Source organism: Orcinus orca, chromosome 3, assembly GCF_937001465.1.
Source record: "Orcinus orca chromosome 3, mOrcOrc1.1, whole genome shotgun sequence".
Taxonomy (NCBI): domain Eukaryota; kingdom Metazoa; phylum Chordata; class Mammalia; order Artiodactyla; family Delphinidae; genus Orcinus; species Orcinus orca.
This window is the reverse complement of record NC_064561.1, coordinates 103,704,762-103,726,433: the sequence shown is the minus strand read 5'-3', so window position 1 is coordinate 103,726,433 and position 21,672 is coordinate 103,704,762. Positions and strand designations below refer to the sequence as shown.

General features: G+C 40.3%; 1 protein-coding gene and 1 long non-coding RNA gene across 3 annotated transcripts in view; one reads left to right on the top strand and one right to left on the bottom strand.

The window, feature by feature from the left end:
* Positions 1–7,749, bottom strand: part of ST8SIA4 (ST8 alpha-N-acetyl-neuraminide alpha-2,8-sialyltransferase 4) — a 106,287-nt gene extending 98,538 nt beyond the window's left edge. The window contains exons 1-2 of one of the 2 annotated variants that reach the window (XM_004281313.4): positions 7,300–7,749; positions 718–849 (exon numbers count right to left, since the gene is read on the bottom strand). In XM_004281313.4, the coding sequence (XP_004281361.1) occupies positions 718–849; positions 7,300–7,412 (245 nt within the window). In that variant the 5' untranslated portion in view covers positions 7,413–7,749. The remainder of the gene's footprint in view (positions 1–717; positions 850–7,299) is intronic. The other variant, XM_033408459.2, reaches the window with a different exon arrangement.
* A 150-nt stretch (positions 7,750–7,899) lies between these two features.
* LOC125963829 (uncharacterized) lies at positions 7,900–16,560 on the top strand. Its single transcript, XR_007476253.1, has 3 exons — positions 7,900–8,135; positions 9,053–9,122; positions 16,144–16,560. It is a non-coding gene; the product is annotated as an uncharacterized LOC125963829 (long non-coding RNA).
* The last annotated feature ends 5,112 nt before the right edge of the window (positions 16,561–21,672 follow it).

Sequence of the window (21,672 nt, the reverse complement as noted above, 5' to 3'; positions counted from 1 at the left end):
AACCAATAGAGCAACGTAACTATAGAGAAAATGATCTGCTTGCTTCCTCCATAATTAGGAAGGTCTGGCCCTAACTTTCTTATTAGAGAATTATAATTGAAGAAAACAAGATATAATGGATATATGTAGGCACTGAGTTTGATTTCAAGAGCTTATCTAAGCGAAAATACCAGAATCTTACAGAGAATAAACCTGTACTCTAGAAGCCTTATTTGCTAATTGTTACCTATTTAGGGTATAATTATTGAGACTTTTATTATAGGAGCACACATAGAAATACCCCTTCATAGAATAAGTCAAATTTATTTATAATTGTTGGCTAAATGGCAGTTGAATAGGCTCTACTTATATCCAGTGTGAGAAAACACAAGATCAGTATGAAGACTTTAGAGAAGTTAAAGATAATTCTCAAAATATACGTTCATCCCGAGTAAAAAAGAAAAGTGTGTTAAACATTAGGACTCTGTCGAACATTTTATTTCATTAGTATAAAGACAGTATATTAAAAACTCACATATTCATCCTTATATTTCTGGCTGTATAATGATTTCAGTTTTATAGTTTCACATCCTTCAGTGAGAAACATTAACAGCCTGTTCATTCTTACTGAAGTATTCATACTTAAACTATAAATCAAGCATTCAATATAAGTTTGCCAAGCCCAATGTATTCTAGAACATGATATGAAATTTATTATGCCTTATTAAAGAAACTCACCTTATCTCTAGGACCAAAGAGGAATTGATTTTCCAACCTTCTACAGAATGCTGGAAGACTGAAGAGCCAGACTTTCGAATGATTTTATCCGAACTATTGACAAGTGATCGACTCAAACACAGCTCACCATCTCTGAAACAAATCACAATGGCAGCTTTGTGAAAGTAAGAAGCATTTTGTATAAACAGCATAATACATGATTTGATTTAGATTACTGGTGACAACTTGTAGATACAACTTTTTCTACCTGTTAGAAGAAGAGGTGTAAGCATGATGAAAGGTATTATAAAGATTAGGTGAATATGACTTTATCAGGAGAATCATTTACACTTATTATTTTACTTATTATTTTTGAAATAAAACTATTTTTATACAAAGAAAAGACCTTTGTAGTATTTCAGGAAAAAAATTCTCATCGCAGTTCTGTTCCCCTTTAGCCCCTCCCTCCCCTGCTGTGTTTAACAATAGAGACAGGATGTTTGGCCAATTCTCCTGCATCTGTGTAACTGTGACTCCTAAGATTGTTACAGAAGACATACAGACATAATGGAAGGAGCTTTTGTTTTGGAGTAAGAAGTCTTTTAATGTCAGGTGATCTGGGCATGTTTGTGATTCTATCACTTGCTAGCCCATATGTCCTTTGACAATATTCTCTTTCACGGTGGTAAAGCCACCGTGACTTTACCTTACCTTGAAAATTGCAAAAACATTATCTAATATGCTTTGACTTTGTGAGAAGTGGAGCTCTGCATGTGAAAGTAATTTATAAAACACAATTGAAGTGCTAATTCTAAAATTACATCGGTCTCAAAACATCTCAACAATGAGATGCTTCCCTGATAGTCGGTGGTGGGGAGATAGAGATTGCAATGGGGGGAAAACTCATTCAGTAGCCATTATTACTGGTATTTTCTGTTATATCAAATAATTAACTATGCTATCCCCACCAATTAATAGCAACAGGCAAGTATATCATGCTGCATGCTACTAGCAGGGGTGTTGGTGGTAGGTGACAGACACCTATGATCGCATTTATACCATTAGGACCTTTATAGATGAACCTCTTCATTGTTCAGTAGACTATTCCTTGGTACTTTATACAAGTAAACCCGGATTCAGAGAATAAAAAAGCCACCTCTCTAGGCATAGCCCTTTCAATATCTGTATTTCATTACATGTCACCTCAATTTTTTAGAATCTCAAAAACATAGTTAAAAAGTAACATGACTAGGGCTTCCCTGGTGGTGCAGTGGTTGAGAGTCCGCCTGCCGATGCAGGGGACGTGGGTTCGTGCCCCGGTCCGGGAAGATCCCACATGCCGCGGAGCGGCTGGGCCCGTGAGCCATGGCCGCTGAGCCTGTGAGTCCGGAGCCTGTGCTCAGCAACGGGAGAGGCCACAACAGTGAGAGGCCTGCGTACCGAAAATTAAAAAAAAAAAAAAAAAAAAAAGTAACACGACTATTTGCTCAGTCACAAAGTCTAAATCTGTGTTTATTATGTAGGCAATCCTCCCCTACTATCAATGGAAACATTGCCTGTGCAACAGCTGCTAGATGAATTCTGTAATTGGAGGCTGATAGTTTGGTATTTTGGTTTGCATTCTTTTTTAAACATGTAGTTCCAATTTGAAGCAACTCAAAGCATCAAATGCAACTACTCCCTGTGAAATTTAGAACTCTATAAAAATTAATATTTTAAACTGTCCTACTGATGAAAATGATACACTTGCATGCCTATGCATGGCTAATCATAGTCATTTTATAGAGGTCATTTAGGATGCAAGGAAACATAGGGTGCAATTACTACTCAGTAGCCCCGAGTCAATTTTTATATTACACGTCTAATGATAATAACTATTACATATGAATGAAAATGTGGATATACGGAGTTAACCTTCACACTTTTGGAGATACGCCTTCAAGAGTATGGACACAAACTCTCACCATTTCTAGGGGTAGGGACCTTCCCCATCTTCATCTTGTTAATAACTAACTGTCCTGTCAGTATCATCTTTTTCTAACCACAGATTGCTACAATTAAAATAATTATTTTCACCACCAATAAACTTTTACAGAAGAAGTAAGCTGGCATTTTAAATATCTGTGGGAGATTGCTTTACTGACAGGTAGATAAGATACATTTTTATAAGGCAGAATGATTGCTATGATATTGTATGGAGGCTTTTCAGAACCTCTAAGATTTAAAAAAGTGCTTTAAAAGTTTAAATCAGTTTTATATTAATGAAATGCTACCACATTACTCTACTCTTTGAACTGGTGATAAGTCAAATTTCAGACTTTTACCACTGGAAAGAATTTTGAATGAAAATAGCTTACAACTAGTCACACTTCTTGAAGTCAATGGAATTCATGTGTGAGAAGGCCAGGCTGCCAGCAACCTGAGGCTCTGGAGCAAATTTCTTTGTATAAGGTTAAATGAGTCCCAAGGGGTTTTTCTGCTTGTGACCTTGGTAGTACTCGGTCTGGAATAGGCTTTTCCTTCCTGTGAATGCAAGGCATGAAGGATGTTGCCACCCCCTACTAGTTTCTCATCCCAGATCAGAGACGAGTGCTAAACAGCTGCACTGAAAACATTTCTCTGATGGGGCTGTATACAGGAAGATTCAACACGTACTTCTAAAGGGATAATTACACAACATATAAAAGAAATAAAGCAATATATATTATAAAGTATCCCTGCTTATATCGAGCTAAGAAAAACCCAGTTAGATGGTCATCTATGCGATACCAGTGACAGAAGCTAATCAGCAGTTATATTACTAGTCTTTACAAATATTTTTCTTTGAAATATGAGTTGCCAGGCATCACTACAATTTATTCTATTAATTCTGAAGTACATAACACACAAGATTAATTTTCGTTCATGAAATTAGGTCCCCAAAAGCCCTGCAATGAACCCCACTGTAAGCTCTTCTTGACTTGGCTTTGGAATGAATGTGTTCCCTTAGGTTAAACTTTCTCTTTAATATAAAAATTTAAGTCATTTAAATGAAAAGAACTTGCATCAAATTAAGCCTGAACACAAACAGCAGGCAATTCTGTGTTTTCATTCCCTAAGTGCCAAACAACTAAAAATAAAGATGCGATGTACTACCTTAACTTACAGCCTATGGCTTTTAGTAGAATTCCAAATATAACATATGAAGTAACATGCAGATTCTGGTTTCCTGAGTTACAAGAGTGTGTTTCCACCCTAGAACAAACTGGAACTACCATTGCTAACAGTGATAATACTCTAAGTATGAATGCTTATCTCCACTGTCACTTCTATCATAAGTTTCAGAACTAATACTGCTGATCATCTAGTGAGACAACCTAAAGTACACAAATTAAAAATGAAATCTGTAGATAGTAAGGAAAGTAAGTTAAAGTGTCATTTAAAGTCACCCAGGAAAACAGTATGTAGCAAGTTTTAAGGAATAATAATCAAAGCAAATGTCTATTTGGTATTAAAGTTTGTTACACTTTCAAATACATTATTTCATTAAATGCGTATACCCACATATTTTTACCTGTAGGACCCTTAAGTTAACATATTTCTAATTATACCAAAGAGCACACAGAGCCAGTAAAATTACAGGCCAGTTGTGAGACAAGTGCCATTTTTCCCATTAAGAAAAAAATATCAATTAAGAATAGACCACTTCATACCCCTAATGCCCTTTCAGTTAAACTTCACTAGTCAACAGACCAGGCAATTGATAGGTTAGCTTCGAAGGAAACAGTTTTAAATGTCCAATTATTACTTGACCTATTCTCCAGTAATTCCATATTACAAACATGCTGCTAGTATTCCTCTGGAGAAACGAGAATGTGGATGGTTGGTAGGAAAGCTGGGCTGCTGTTCTTTTTCCTTCTCTGTGGAATGACTGCTCCATATTGCATACAAGAACCTTGTTACACTGACTCTAGATGGGGCCTCCAGTGTTAAAACGGAGGCAGGTCGAATAGATAAAGAAACTGCTGCCTATTGCAAAATGGTAGCAGGGAAGCTAAATATGAATCTAGGAGGATGTTCTAAGAATTGAATCCGCTGCCCACTGGCAAGGCACGCAGTGTCCCCCAAAAGGTCAGGGACTGCCGTTTACCTCACTGCTGATGACTGGCCTGGGTTCTGAGGCCAAACCGCCACTCTAGTTTACTCATCTCAAAACGAGTCCCTCCACGTGGCTTGGGTAGAAAGAGAGTCAAGGAGAAGAAGGCCGTTTGATGAGTCAACTCCTCCACCAGAAGCACTATTCTGGAGTTGAAACGAAATTATAAACTGGTATCACAAGCTTTTCCTCTGAACGTTTCATGTGAGGGAAAAGCGAAACAGCGCTCAGGGGGAACTACCTGTCCTCACGTTGCCCCCGGCAGCGCCAACCCCAAGGGCTCAGGGAAGAGCTGGCGGCGGCTGCCTCGACGCTGCGGGGCACCGGGAGACGCGCGCTGTCTCGCCCTGCACGGCCGTAATTGCGGGATTTAATTAGGAAGGAGGAGCCCGGTTGCCGACTGAGCAGCAGTTATTATTTTTATTTTTAAAGGGGGCCTGATTCCTGCAGTAAAGGCTTCCGCGTCTCCTCACTCATTCTTCCACCCCCGCGGCCAGCTCTCGCGGAGCAGCAGTTGCTCCGCCGCGCACTTCTCCTTCTGTTTGATGAACCCGCGCCCGCCCCGCGCAATCTCGAAGGAGCAGGGAAAGCAGGCTCAGCCCGAAAAAGGTGCAAGAGAATCCCCTCACCCCCAGCTGGCCCGACCGCCGCGCCCCTGCCTGCGCCCGCCTCCTACTCCTCCTCGGCGCCCTGGGCAGCGCCCACCGGCCGGCGGCGTCCAGGAAAGGCCACGGGAGGAACGTCGCCCGGGAAATGAGGCGCATCCCAGGTCGGTTATTTGACCCGGAGTACTCGGGATACGCTCCTCCTTCCTGCCGGCGGCTAAGGGAGGCCCGGAGAGGACGCCTGGGTGGCGTGTGGCGCCTCCTCTCGCCTGCCTCGTCCCTCCCACTCTCGCTCTTCAGGGTTGCCAGCCAAGGGCCCGAACCTCAGAGTCCTGGCGAGGCTTGGCCGCTTTGTCTGGGCTCAGGCATATCTTCGGAGCCCACCAGCCGGGAAGGGAACAAAGAGCCTCGACCCCCACGCCCCAGCCTCCGCCTCTCCCCCACGCGCCGGTTCACCACCTTCCTGAAGACCCCTTTGTCTGCCTGGGAAGCACAGGTCTCTACCGGGGGTGCCCACACCCCCGCCCAGAGTCCTTCTTTTCTGACAATCGAGCTAGGCTGAATTTTCAACCCACCCACTCCCTGTGTTAACATCATACAGTTCGGCGTGTTTCCCCCCAACATAGACCATTTAGAGATTTGTTGATGAATAACAATCAGCCAGCCCATCCCTTATTAGCTTTTTCATTCTCTTCCAGTCGCTTTCGACTGTACTTCTATGTTAATTTTCTATAAAATAACAATTTCTTCTGTAAATTTAAGCCGGCGTCTTGCTGACTTAAATTCTCATTACTTAGGGAGGAGCAGGAATATTAAGTAACGGAGTGCATTAAGTTTGTGTGTGTGTGCACGCGCGCACACGTTTTAGCAGTCCTGTCCACCGCCCACCCCCGACCCCACCCGCCCCAACGGCAAGGGTTCTATCTTGGTTTTCATAAATCTTAGGGAAAATAAAAACCAGGCTGGCATCTCTGCCAGTGTGGAGTTTCCGATAGCGATAGCAGACGCCTCCGGATGAGGCAGGATTTCCGAAACAGGACTTTGAACAGAGTTGACAACCAGGTTCACATCCTCAGAAAACGCTTCCAAGCTATGTAAGCAACACAAAGTTGCCACCACCTCCTGGGTAAACTTCAAAGACACAGAGGCCAGGGGGGAGGGAGGAAGGAAGTGTGATATTTAGAGAACTTACTGGGGTGGAGGAAGATTCTGAACTCATCTAGACAAACTAAAGAGCAGAAATATAGTCTGTGTGAAGCTACAGCACCCAGTTTCCAAAACTGTAACCATGACGCCCATGGGTTTTACCCACGGACAGCAAATAAGGAAGTATAGTTGTTTGACCTGGAGTTTCTAATCAAATTATGATACACAGATCTACCCGACAACAAAGAATTGTAAAGAAACAGAGGAGACACATTTCCTGCTTTCTGAGCTTTAACTTCAGCCTTTCAGGAAGCCAGCTTTCTCTAGTACCTCCCTAGAGTGATAGGGCAGAGAAAGAAGGAAGGGCAACCAGATGGTGAATAAAGACATCTAGATTGAGTTCTGCCCTGGGACTAAAAGGACAAGGGCACCCATTCTTTGTTGACACTTCTGCAGTGACTTCTTTGGCGTGCGAGCCCCAGCACCAACACAACTGTCACTATCACCGCACAGGGCAAGTTGAACTCGTACTGAGAACCCGCTGTAGAGAATCACACGCACCTCAACAACAGCCTTTGTTATTTAATTCACGAGACTAAACACTCACAAGCTGACACCAACACAAATACTACCCCAACCCTCACTCTGTCGTCTATATTCACATTTCATTTATGGCTTGACTTTTTATCATATCCTAAAATGAAGCTTTGCATTTACCCGATGAGTTGCGTCTCCTGGTGCTCCTCAGTTCTTGCTATTTCTTTTGTTTTATAAAAGATCAGGAGCAGACTTATCGTGCAGATCGTCCACCTCTTCCTAATGGAGCGCATCTTGGGTGCCCGGGAAAGTCCTGGTTGCCCCAGCTCCCTCACCTTCTTTTCATATAAAGGCTCCGTTTTGGGGAGATGTAGTCGCGGGGAGGGGGGGAGGATCTGTAAAATGGGAGGAGAGCGTGGAGCTGGGATCTCAGAAGCAGGTCTCGAGGGTCCTCTGCGGCCAAGCTCCCGCTGGTACTCGAGCGCTGCCCAGCGCACTCTCTCGCGGTTCCCGCCAGCCCTAACCCGGTCGCTCCTCGCCGCCTCCCTGGGGCTCAGGTTTTTTTCCGAAGAGACACCTTGTACATTGGAGGTGGCGGCCGCTTCTGCAGCCGGGTTCGGGGGCGTCACTGGCCCTTCCCTTTTCCTAGCATGGAAATGATGAACAAAACCAGCCAATCACGGGACTCAGGGGCGGAGGCTGCTGTTGCCTTTCGTCGCTGGCGGCTGCTTGGAGAGTAACGTCGCCGGCCTTGCCTGAACTGTGCAGAGAGAGGAAGCTCACAAGCTCACAGTCGTGTACACACACACGCACACACACGCACACACACACGCACGCACCAGTGCTCGCACACCGTGGGAAGAGAGCAGCGCACTAAGAAGTCTGGTCGCCCTCTCGGGACACCAAAGCGTTAGCTCTGTGGACAAGGAAGCACCGAGATAGTCCGCATCAGCGTGGAGAGGACACCTCAGCTGGGGACAGATCGGAGACGCCTGCTCTATCGGATAGAGCTGGTGGTGGGTAGTAAGAGGGGTACTTTCTTCCAAGCGTCTTTGCTAAATATACACACACGCGCGCGCGCACACACACGCGCGCGCGCACACACAAACGCACGCCCTCTTAAGTGGAGTGAATGCGGGGAGGGATAGGGAAGGAGTTTATATTCCGTGCACCGCTCAATCCGGAAAGTACAAATACACACGCGAGCAGATCAGCCGATCGCCCACTCAGCGTGGGTGGTGGATGACGACCCCGACTCAGGATTCTGCAGGAAACAACTGATGACAGAGGTGTCATTAGGAACTTCATGGATATTTATGTGACTCGTTCATTGCCATTTGGAAACTCCTCACGCAGGAGTCAAGGAAACTCCAATCCCACTTGAACTTCCCTGCTGAGAGACAGGATTCTGAGAAAAGTAGGACCTCCTTTTCAAATGCAAGTACACCTATACACACACACAACACACACACACACACACACACACACACACACGAAGGAAGGAAGGAGAAAAGAAATGAAGGAAGAGAGGAAGGAAGAAAAGAAGGAAAAAAATGGAAGAGCCAGCTTTTCTCTGAAAGTCTTAGTAATGTGCATTTAGCCTGATTTTCACCCTCTCCTCCCCTTTACTCTTTGTTTTTACTTCTGTTGTATTGTGTGGCAGGGGCACTTTTCCCGTCCTAGGTTCTAGTCTTCAGAGACCTTCTCCAAGTCTTGGGTCTCCGCCCTCACCCAGAGAGAAGCTTGCAACTCAGGTTGTACCATGCCTTGGCTTGGCTTTTACTGAGGGGTGGTGGAGGTGGGTCGGGAGCCATTCCTCGGGTGACATAGTGCCTGGAAGCCAGGATTTCCCCCATCTATTTGAGCGGGTCCCAAGCTCTTCACCTCCACCCCTTCCCCCAGAGCCTCTCAATTCATTTTCTTGTTCTTTCAGGTTGAGCGGTGTCTCCAGCTGTCATCCACTCTTGGCCCCTGGGGTTTACACCTTCCTAAACCCAGAAACGGTGAGGTTCACCCCCAGTCCTCTGCTGGAGGGGCGCAAGAGTGGCTGTTCCAATTTCCAGTCCCTTGACAGCTTAAAGTAACAAGGATAACAGCCAACACCTTTGCTTGAAAACCCGAGAGCCCTGGCAATGTTTGCCATTCTTCCCCTAAGATGTAGAAAGTTAAGAACCTCTCAGGTCTCTGCTCACAGTAGAGCGAATAGGAGGTTGGGTCTAAAATACTCAAAGGAGCAAGTAATTATGAACATTTATTGACACTACAAGTGGCCTACCGGGAGCGTTTCGAGTTTATTGATGTCTAGGCAAATCCCACTTGCATTAATGCAGCCCAATCACACTGCCTTCTCAATTAGCAGAAACTGCAAGAATAAAACAGCTTCTTATTTAAGTGAAAAGGGTACTGGGGTGCGGAGGGGGTAGGCGATGCATGGTTAGGATGCTAACTTCTCTAGGTTAACTTTTGATTTTTAAGCAGTAAACAAATATATTCTGGATTTCAAATAAAACATTACCTGCTGCTGCTGATGGAGTAATATGTATCACTTAATTAAATTCATCCAACATTTCTTAAGCAATTACTATGGGCCAGAAAATACATGTGGGCATGGGAACATAGAGATGAATAAAATACAGCATCTAACCAGACAGAAAGATCACGCACTCAGAGGGGGACAGATTGTGAAAAATAAATAAATAAAAATAAGTTGCAATATGGCACCATGAACTAACAGCAGCATTTGAAGTACATATTGTGTATCTGGGTAAGCTACTGGATGGAAGCAGATAGAGTGTTTAAGTCTTGGGGAGCAAGGAAGGTGAGTTTCCTAGGAAAGGGCACACATAAACTGGGGTTTGCAAAGCTAAGGGGTAAGCCAGGCAGAGGGAGGGTAGAACACTGCAAGCACAGGAAAGAGTATGTATACACAGAGAGGAATAAAATGCAGGAGCTTTGGGGTAGATCAGTACTGTTGGAACAGGAAATGGGAAAGGAAAGTAGTGGACATAAGTCTTCAGTGTGATCGTAATAATCTATAGCTACACAATGTCAAATTGTCTTCTCTAATGGGAAAGTTGCAGCATGAAAATCTTCAAGAGCAAAGTGGGTTTAATTTATGTATTAAGCTATAAGTTTGGCGAAACGGTTCACATGGCCCAAATGAAACAAAACAAATCCACCAACAGCAAAACTAAAGCAAACCAAGAACTAGTTACAGGAATACATGGCAGATTTAAATGCCTAGGAAACAAAAAAAAACTCTCCAGTTGTATAATGCTGCTGCTTCTGAATTTGTTAAGCATAGCACATTTTATTGATACATAGAAGTGAACACTTCTGAATGACTGATAATGGTTCAGTGGAACTCAAGAGATTCCCCTTCCCATATTTGAACAATTAAGTTTTTTTTAACATCTTTATTGGAATATAATTGTTTTACAATGGTGTGTTAGTTTCTGCTGTATAACAAAGTGAATCAGTTATACATATACATTTATCCCCATCTCTCCTCCCTCTTGCGTCTCCCTCCCACCCTCCCTATCCCACCCCTCTAGGTGGACACAAAGCACCAAGCTGATCTCCCTGTGCCATGTGGCTGCTTCCCACTAGCTATCTATTTTACCTTTGGTAGTGTATATATGTCCATGTCACTCTCTCACTTCGTCCCAGCTTACCATTCCCCCTCCCCGTGTCCTCAAGTCCATTCTCTACGTCTGTGTCTTTATTCCTGTCCTGCTCCTAGGTTCTTCAGAACCAATTTTTTTTTTTTTTTAAGAGTTCATATACATGAGTTAGCATACGGTATTTGTTTTTCTCTTTCTGACTTACTTCACTCTGTATGACAGTCTCAAGGTCCATCCACCTCACTGCAAATGACTCAGTTTCATTTCTTTTTATGGCTGAGTAATATTCCATTGTATATATGTGCCACATCTTCTTTATCCATTCATCTGTTGATGGACACTGAGGTTGCTTCCATGTCCTGGCTATTGTAAATAGAGCTGCAGTGAACATTGTGGTACATGACTCATTTTGAAGTATGGTTTTCTCAGGGTATATGCCCAGTAGTGGGATTGCTGGGTCATATGGTAGTTCTGTTTTTTAAGGAACCTCCATACTGTTCTCCATAGTGGCTGTATCAATTTACATCCCCACCAACAATGCAAGAGGGTTCCCTTTTCTCCACACCCTCTCCAGCATTTATTGTTTCTAGATTTTTTGAGGATGGCCATTCTGACTGGTGTGAGATGATACCTCAATGTAGTTTTGATTTGCATTTCTCTAATGATTAGTGATGTTGAGCATTCTTTCATGTGTCTGTTGGCAATCTGTATATCTTCTATGGAGAAATGTCTATTTGGCTCTTCTGCCCATTTTTGGATTGGGTTGTTTGATTTTTTAATATTGAGCGGCATGAGCTGCTTGTATATTTTGGAGATTAATCCTTTGTCAGTTGCTTCATTTGCAAAGATTTTCTCCCATTCTGAGGATTGTCTTTTCATCTTGTTTATAGTTTCCTTTGCTGTGCAAAAGCTTTTAAGTTTCATTAGGTCCCACCCATTTGTTTATTTTTGTTTTAATTTCCATTTCTCTAGAAGGTGGGTCAAAAAGGATCTTGCTGTGATTTATGTCATAGAGTTGAACAATTAAGTTTTGAGAGTGTAATTTAATGTCATTTATTTGATATTATTAGATTCATGAAATATGCATCCATAACAATTTGCCAAGTTTAAAAATACGTATAGACCAACACTATGGCCAAACTGAGGACAGTCTGGTTCAATATGCTATTAGGTACAAGAACTATAAATATATATGTTGGGTAAAAAGTCTTACCCACAGCAGTGTCTTTGGACTTACCTCCCTCCATTAGAATGCCTGTTTTGATGATCCTGAAAAATTAAAGTTGTTCCTAAATTTCCATGCTATCTTTGGACTGTAAGTTCTTCAATAAAGAGAACACATTTGTCTTTATTCAGCACAAATCTGCAATTACACAGTAGTACCCTTTGAATAAATAATGCAAGTAATGGCAGATGGTTTTAAAATGCTACTTTATCCTTTAACTTAATGTAAATCATGTTTTAATTGCTGGCTGTGCCCTCAACTTCAGCTGGAAAGAAATGAATAGACACTTGCAATCTCATAGTGGGGTTTTTAATAGCCCATGACATTTTTTAATAGGATATTTTTTAGAGCAGTTTTAGGTTTACAGTGATATTGAGAAGCAAGTTACACACTTACCCAGTTGGGAGGTGGAGATATCTAATAATATCCTCGAAACTGAAAAGGAACTTCGAGACCAAAAAGCAAAGCAGGCAACTCCGTAAAGTGCAACTACGAAGCTTATTGTGGGTAATTTACATACAGGCAGGAAGGATCCCCCACACAGATGATCCAGAGACAATTGTAGCTGCATTCAGCACCACCAGAAGGGGTACAGGGGGATTGAAAGGGGCCAAAGCTAAAAACAGAATCTGACTACCAAGTGAGAAGCACATCCAGACGAACTGGAACTGGAACCAGGGGTTTTTCCTTCCCCTCAAGGTCTCATGACCATTAACCAACTGCATCAGCAAAAGGCATTCTTTCAGTTTTCATGTCAGGTGAAGGCAAGAGTAAATGTTGACAGGGTACTCATCTGGCTTGGGTGCATTCCCTGTGAGTAGACAAAAGTTGAGCCCTGAGGAAAGGGGGATGGGTAGGACTATGGGCCTAACATGGAGCTGACGTTTGTCAAAGTCAGTGAAAGTACAGTGAAAGTGGCATCATTGTCACCCACCGTCCGTAGTTTACAATAGGGTTCACTCTTGGAATTGTATATTCTATGGGCTTTGACAAATGTACAATGATATCCACCAATATAATGATGGTATAATATCCACAATTATAATATCATACAGAGCAGTTTCACTGCCCTAAAAATCCTCTGTGCTCTGGCTATTCATGCCCCCCTCCCCAGCCAGTTCCAGGCAACCACTGATCTTTTTACTGTACCTATAGGTTTGCCTTTTCTAGAAGACATACAGTTGGAATGATAAAGTATGTAGCCCTTTCATATTGGCTTCTTTTACTTAGTAATATGTTTTAAAGATTCCTCCGTATTTTTTCATGGCTTGAAAGCTCATTTCTTTTTAACACTGAATATTCCATTATCTGCATGTACCACAGTTTATTTATCCAAATGCCTACTGAAGGGCATCTTGGTTGCTTCCAAGTTTTGGCAATCATAAAGCTGCTATAAACGTGCAGTCTTTTGTGTTTGTGTGTGGGCATGTTTTCAACATTTGGGTAAATACAAGGAGCGCTGTTGCTGGTAAGATTGATGGTAAGACTATGGTTAGCTTTGTAAGAAACCTGAAGTGATTTCCAGGTGGCTGTATTATTTTCATTTCATCAGCAAAGAATGAGAGTTCGTGTTGCTCCACATCTTTACCAGCATTTAGTGTTTTTGGTGTTTTGAATTTTGTCCATCTAACAAGCATTTAGTGGTATCTCACTGTTGTTTTAATTTGCATTTCTCCGATGACATACAATATGTTTATTTGCCATCTGTATATCGTCTTTGGTGAGATGTCCAGATCGTTTGTTCATTTTTAAATTAGGTTGTTCATTTTTTAATTGCTGGGTTTAAGAGTTCCTTGTATATTTTAGATAACAATCCTTTATCACACATGTCTTTTGCAATATTGTCTTCCAGTTCATTCTCTTGACTTTCACAGAGCAGAAGTTTTAAATTTTGTTTAAGTCCAGCTTATCAACTATTTCTCACACTGATCATGCCTTTGATGCTCTATCTAAAAAATCATCATCAAATCCAAGGTCATCTAGATTTTCTCGTGTGTCATCTTCTAGGAGTTTTGTAGTTTCCCAAATTACATTTAGATCTATTATCTATTTTGAGTTAATTTTTGTGAAGAACATACCTAAGGTATAATTGCATGTGGATGTCTAGTGTTTCAGCATCATTTGTTGAAATGACTATTTTTTCTTAATTTTTTTGCTTTACTCCTTTATCAAAGGTCAGTTGAATATACTTGTATGGGTCTGTTTCTGGGTACTTTATTTGTTCCATCGATCTATCTGTCTATTCTTTCACCAGTATCACATTGTCTTGAGTATTATAGCTTTATAGTAAGTCTTGAAATCTGGTAGTGTCACTCCTCCAACTTTGTTCTTCTTCAATATTGTGCTGGCGATTTTGGGTTTTTTGTCTTTCCATATAAACTGTAGAATCGGTTTGTCAATATCCTCAAAGTAACTTGCTGTGATTTTGATTGGTATTGTGTTGATCTGTTAAAAGCTGGGAAGAACTGACATCTTGACAATATTGAGTCTTCCTATCCATGAACCTGGATCATTTCTTCATTTATTTAGTTTTTCTGTGATTCCTTTCATCAGAATTTGATAGTTTTCCTCATATACATCTTGTACATGTTTAGTTAGATTTATACCAAAGTATTTCATTTTTTGAATGCTGATATAAATGTTTTTTTTCCATTTCAAATTCCACGTGTTCCTTGCTAGTACCCATGACATTTTAATAATGGGAATGTTGGTGTAGTAGTCAGGAATCTCGAGAGAAAAAGAACCAATGGAATGTGTGTATATACAGATATAAAGAGATTTATTTTAAGGAATCAGTCACACGATTGTGGAGGCTGGCAATTTCTAACTCTGCAGGATAAGCCAGCAGGCTGGAGACTTGGGAAGAGGGAAGAGTTGATGTTGCAGCTCACATCCGAGGTCATCTGGGGGTAGATATCCCTCTTTCTTGGGGAACCTTTGTCTGTTTTTCCTTAAGGTCTTAAGCTTACTGGCTAAGGCCCACGTTATGGATGGTAATTTGCTTTACTCATAGTTTATTGATTTAAATGTTACTCTCATCTAAAAAACACCTCACAGCAACATCTGGACTGGTGTTTGATCAAATATCTGGGTGTCTGGCCTAATCAGCTTGGCACATAAGATTAACCATCACAGATGAGCTGATTGAAGGTCTTGTTTATGACCTAGCAATATAGTGAGAATTATTCATACAAAGCCTTTTACCTATGAATCAATGATCAAGAAGAACAAGAAGCATATTAATGCGAAAATTCAGCTGTTCACCAACAGGCAACTCAATCTCTTTATTTGTTTCTGGACAAAATATCTAGTTTTTAAAAATTTATTCTAAATTAATTCATTTTGCCCATGTAAATATTCATAAAAGCTTCACATATTTTTCTGTATGTATGTTCATTGTCCTTTTGTTACTCTGTTTTTCATCCATAGTAACCAAATATCATAGGCTTACAGCAGAAGGGTGATTTTGACCTTAGGTACAAGATATAATCATGAATCTAGTATAATTTCTGGAACAACAGGAAAAATCCCATCATTGCCATTCTCAATTCTTCCCCGTTATTTAACCCACGTCACTTACATCATCCTTTGCATTTAATACTTAATCTCTATTTAAACATGAATGTCCTTAGAAGAGACAATTCTTACATACTGTTAGTCAAATATTAAAAAATTTTTAATATCCATTTGAAATGTCCTCTGACATCTTGTAACCCCTGCCAGTTAAATATGCCTCATTCTGAAATAAGTACTTCAGCTGCTCACAAGTCCACATTTTAATTGTTTATCAACTCTTATCTCTTTCAGTTCTATAGTCCTAGTTCTTGGTGTTTTATTTCCTACTGCACACACCCCTGAAATGTTAAAATAAACAGGCACACTATCCCATACATGTTTTGGCAAGTCCTAGATGCCCTACCTTATTACCTACTGATTTTTTTTGTGTTCTCCTTTTGCTGTTTTTCTGTGCTTAACAGTGATGGGAGAAACTATCTCGTAGGAAGAGAATAACCATCAGGCTAAATATTACTCCAAACTGGTCAGCTATTGAATAGTGGTCACTTCATAGGCAATTGTGTGTGTCACTACCTAGGGAATTTACTGTTTGGGGTTTGTAATTTCTTCAATCTTTGTGTACCTTCTAAAAGTCTCTCTTGGGCTTCCCTGGTGGCACAGTGGTTAAGAATCCGACTGCCGATGCAGGGGACATGGGTTCAAGCCCTGGTCCAGGAAGATCCCACATGCCGTGGAGCAACTAAGCCTGCGCGTCGCAACTACTGAGCCTGCGCTCTAGAGCCCACGAGCCACAACTACTGAAGCCCGCATGCCTAGAGCCCATGCTCCACAACAAGAGAAGCCACTGCAATGAGAAGCCCACGCACCACAATGAAGAGTCACCCCCGCTCGCCGCAACTAGAGAAAGCCTGTGTACAGCAACGAAGACCCAACACAGCCAAAAATAAATTTTAAAAAACAATAAAAATCTCTCTTGTATCTGATTTAAACAATTTCTGTTCTCCTCTCTTTATTTTCTTAAATTGCCCAATCTAATCACCCACTTAATGTTTTCTTTAATGGAACCCACATTCCTTTTATATTATTTTCAATTCATCATAATAAAAGCAAAAGAGAAATAGTAGTAAAACTTGTTCATGGCTAAAAAATTATTTCTGTAAATCTATCTCTTTCTAGATATCTATATCTATGTAACTTTTTATAGTTACAATAGTTACAGTATCTCTGGAAAATATTGCTTTGATATACATATACTGTTATAACGTGGAACAGTCCTATGTAAATTGAGTTTTGTGAAGCATTTTAAATGATTTTTAATGTTTGTCATTTGAAGATTTTAAAGAAAAATAATATTGAGGTCATCACTAACTGGTAAACTGGTGATCGACATAGCCTGCGGAAGACATTTTGTTTTCCTGCAAAATGGATTGAAATAAAATACACACACATGCATACACATGCACACACACACATGCATACACATGCACAGACACACATACACACACAATTAGTTGCCAGTACTTCAAATTTATTTTCAAAAATATAAGAAGACTTGTTAATACCAGATTCATCTACTCTGATGGTAACAATTAGGGGGAGTTGAGTAGCAGCTGTTTCATCTCTGTAATTTGTGATTATTCCAGAATTTTAAAATTTATTTATACTTTAGCTTCTTGGCCCCTGCAGGTATTTGAGTTTGCAGCCCTTCAAGTAAGTAATTCTATTAGAAGATCACTTCGTGATTTGCCTGTCTAATGTATTGAAATTTAGATAATTTCAGATGTTTTTGTAAAGTAACTAAATAAAGCCCCTATTAACTAAAATTTTGAATGCCAAGTCTAGAAGTGCCTAACCTGTCAGCAGGAGAAAGTTGCTCTGGGAGAATGAATCAAGATACTCACTGGAGGAAACCTGTGGGAATAAAGGAAAAATAATGAGTCTAATTCATGCATGACCTGTGATCTGTCTTCTGCATTAGCACTATAGTATTTCCCTACATTCCACCAGAAAACTTTATGTAAATAGCTATGGATACCGGAGGCATTGTGGCTAACCACATGCTCACAAATAGGCAGCTTATGCAAACTGTGATAGCTTATGTTAGTTACAGTTGTGATCCTATCATTAGAAAAGAAATGTGTTTTAGAATTCTACTGGGAAGATCAAAAATATCTTGGAATTTTACCCCTCTTGTGTGACCTAAATGTAAAACTATTTAACTTTTGACCACATGTCTTAGATGGAGATAGAAAGAAGGAAGTAGATTGGATTTATCCACTTGGCATCTTTTTGGCAGAGGAGTAGTAAATTTACAGAGAATTCTCAGAAGTGAGTGGATTATGACTATAACATTTATGATGTATGGAATTCCTGTGGAGACTCACCTAGAACCTATGAAGATTTTGAATGTGTGTCCTTGGTATTAGAGATATCTGTCATAGCTCTGTTGAGGTGAGCAGAGATGTTTGGGCAGTTGATGATTCTTGTCCATGGATGCTGAGATCCCTTTGAAGATGAAGTCATGTATAGAGAGCATTAAAACTAGCCTTATATAGTTCTCTGATGACAACTGGTAGAACAAGCACAAAAAGACATGTCAAACTACCACTCCAACTGGTATTCAACTACCCACCTAATCCCATGATAGTTACTCATAACTTACAGTTAAGGGGTTAAAGAGATGAGTAGAATCTTTGGAAATCTAGTCAAAATATTTACTGAATAATTACATACTGTGATTAGTGTGTGAAGGAGTCAACAGGGCAATGTAACAGACGGTAATAAAGGAGTTCTTTGAACAAGATGGTCAGGCAAGGGCTCTCTGAGGAGACGACATTTGAAATGAGACTTGCAGAATAAGAGGAATATAGCAATACACAGAACTGGGTTTAAGAGCATTATAGGCTAAGAGAATAGCAAGTCAAAAGGCCAGGAAGTAGAAAACGGCTAGGCAGAAATGTTAGAAAATAAAGAATACAATGGCAGTCATTATATCGTGCATAATAAATTAAGGGAAATAGAAGATACCATATAAGAAGGTATTTGAGGAAAACAAATTTCTGAAATATTTATACCAAAGTCTGTGAAAACAAACTTATTTAGGACATGTAGTATTATTTTTAGGCAATGCTACTTCTCTATTTGAGGCCTGAGCTCATGAATTTAAGCAGAGACCTGTCAGTATGGTTATACGACTATTTCCAGTTGAGTTGAGTTATACAGGTTTCAGACACAGAATGTATATACTTGAGTTCAACCAGGGTTGAGGTTTTGCCAGACAAGATGGCAGAGGGAGAGAGTTGACAGTATTTAACAAGAGTTGAAAGGGCTACCAAATCTAAGATGGGAAAAAGGGTGTCAAAACAGAAGGGCACAGATGCATAAAGTCTACAACCCAATGGGATGAAATTTCAATACAATGAAATAATTTTAAGGGGCTATAGGAGAAAGTTAGCTGAAAAGGTGGGAGGTAGTACTCAAAGAGTGAGATACTTGCAACTTGGATTTCAGGGGAAAATAAGTTAATGGCAGTGCAAGATACAGAATTTCTATGGGAATGGGAGACTAGATTGAAGTAAAACCAAATTTTGCTAGACATGAGAAAAAATGCAAAGAAAGACTAGAGTTTTGGATGGATAATTTACACGATTATTTGAAAATCACCAAGAATGACAACAGGAGTAAGTATAAATTGCATGAGTTGAGCAGGCCTTTAATTACTGGGAGTGAGTAGGTGGTCTGTAGATGACAGCATGAGGGTTGGTAGAAGAGGATACCAATGATGGCATATGTGTCAAAGGAGATGGAGAGATGTTTTGTATATGTAATGGGGAACCAAAAAGGATATCTTTCCTATTACTGGCCATGATTTATATAGCATGTCAAAGAAGAACAGCGTTCACTTGTGAGGACTTGTTGGAGAAAGAGAGACCCCTTCTCAAATGCTCTGAAGTAATCATTAAGTGATGAGAGACAAGTTACTTAACCTTAAATTATTATAACCAAAAGACAAAGAAAGCATTTTTTTTTAGTAACTCTGGATGGTAGACGCTGTCATACTTAAGATTTTTTTCTTATTTGTATTAATTTTAATATTTTTGCTTAAACAGTATATTCTTCATTCTTATGTGATACATCATCTAAAAAGGATTCACATTTGCTGTTACAGTATTTCATTTTGATAATCCTAATCCAGCATATGAATTTTGTTAGTTAGCTTTATTAATAACAAGTGACCCCCCCCCCCAAAATCACAGTGACTTACAACAACACATATTTATTTCTTGCTCATGATAGATGTCAGTGGCCTTGGGTCAGGTTCTGTGGTTCTGCTCCACATGTCTTCTCATTCCAGATTCCAGCCTCGGGGAGCTGGCCTTATTTGGGACTTTCAGAAAGACAGCTGGCAGGAATTCCTGATGCCTCCTAAAGTTCCTTCTCAGATATTTCTGTATGCTATGTTCTCTCACATTCCTTTAGCTACAGCTTGTACTGTAGCCAAGACCCAAATCAATAAGTCAGTACTGTAGGGCCCTGCATGCCATGTGTCCATAATAAGGCAGGGTAAATCCCTTACTAGGAAGAGAGTGAAAATTCAGCAGAAAAATAAGATCTACCACTGGGAAATCTAATACCTCACACAAGATTAAACGATATAATAATAAATCATTAAGAGACGAATACTCGGGAGATAAATCCACATTGGGCAGATAGAGTTGTGTCTGTCATGGATAGAAATCCAAGCTGACAAAGTCTGCAGGGTCCAAAGGGATAGGAGATTTAAAGACAGAATAAATGTCAACAATATTTTTTTTCTGTAAAAAATCACAGAAAATAAAAGCAGGTGAAGCAATGGGAATAATACTGTTAGAAAAGAAAGGTTAGCTAGTCCATGTCCTAAAACCCTCACAAACTGGCAACTCTTTCATGGTAAATTTTTCATGATCCAACACTTAGCGACCAAATTTACTGATCCTGATATATGAATTTTGTCGTCACTACACAAATGCTCTGTGTGTCAAAGAACAGACCCACATTATTAAAGCCTAGAAGCTAACAGCTTGTTTTATTCATCTCAGCATAGGGCTGGTTTTGCCAGTGGGCTAAATGTGTTTGAAGGTTGATGGCCAAAGCCCTCTTTCCATAGACTATGCTTGGGCTGCCAAAACTTTTATCTTCAATTTTCTTTTCTGTAGTATTTCTGGTTTAATCTTGACCCTTTCTGATTGGCACGTTTATTATTTAGCGTTCTTATCCCATATAGTCAGGTTACATTTATGTATTCACAGCTATGTAGCTATCCTGTAATTCCAGAGAACCAACATGATATACACATATTCCTGAATTTTAAACCTGGAGAAAATTTTCCCTTGACTATATTGCCTTAGTAAATTAATAATATTTATAGAGTAATATAAACATATTAACATAAATTAATGTTTATATCTTTTGAAGATAGGCTTCAAAACTCTTCAATATCAAACCAACGAACCTAAATAATTATCTGATCAAGGCAGAAAGACTTAATTAAACAAAGCAGCAATTAGCTATGAGAATTGAGGTGTTCATAGAGGCATAAAAATGAGTTAGCTATTCTCTCTCATGGTCCACTGTGGACTTTAGCAAGCATCATTTTTATTTCATTATCAATATATCATAATAACTGACATTCGGTGAAATGTACTATTATAAAGGGTAAAATTTGATGAGTTTGGTAAAGTCTATAAGCAATAACCAACACTCTGATCAAAGCACAGAACATTTCCATCTTCCTGGAAATGCACTTTGTTCCTCTCTCCAGTCAATCTCCATCTACCAAATGCAATGATTCTTCATTATTTATCTCACCATACATTAGTTACCTTGTTCTTGAGCTCCATAGGGATGGACTTAACGCAGTACATACTCTTTCCTGACTTGGTTTTGAGAGTTTTCAGTGTTGTGTTACAGCAAACTGTATTCTGTTTGGCTTCTAATTTCCTGCATTTTAATTCAGAAAGTGGCATGCATTCAGAAAGTAGTGTGAACATGAGGCTCACCTTAAGCATTTCCCTTCTCTTAGGGATCACATATGCGTTAGTTCATTTCCTCTGAGAAGCAGACGCCAAGACAGGATTAGACATGCAAAAGATGTACGGGAGGAAGGGACTGTGAGGAATGCCAGGAGGCAGCCAGAGGAGGCAGCCAGAG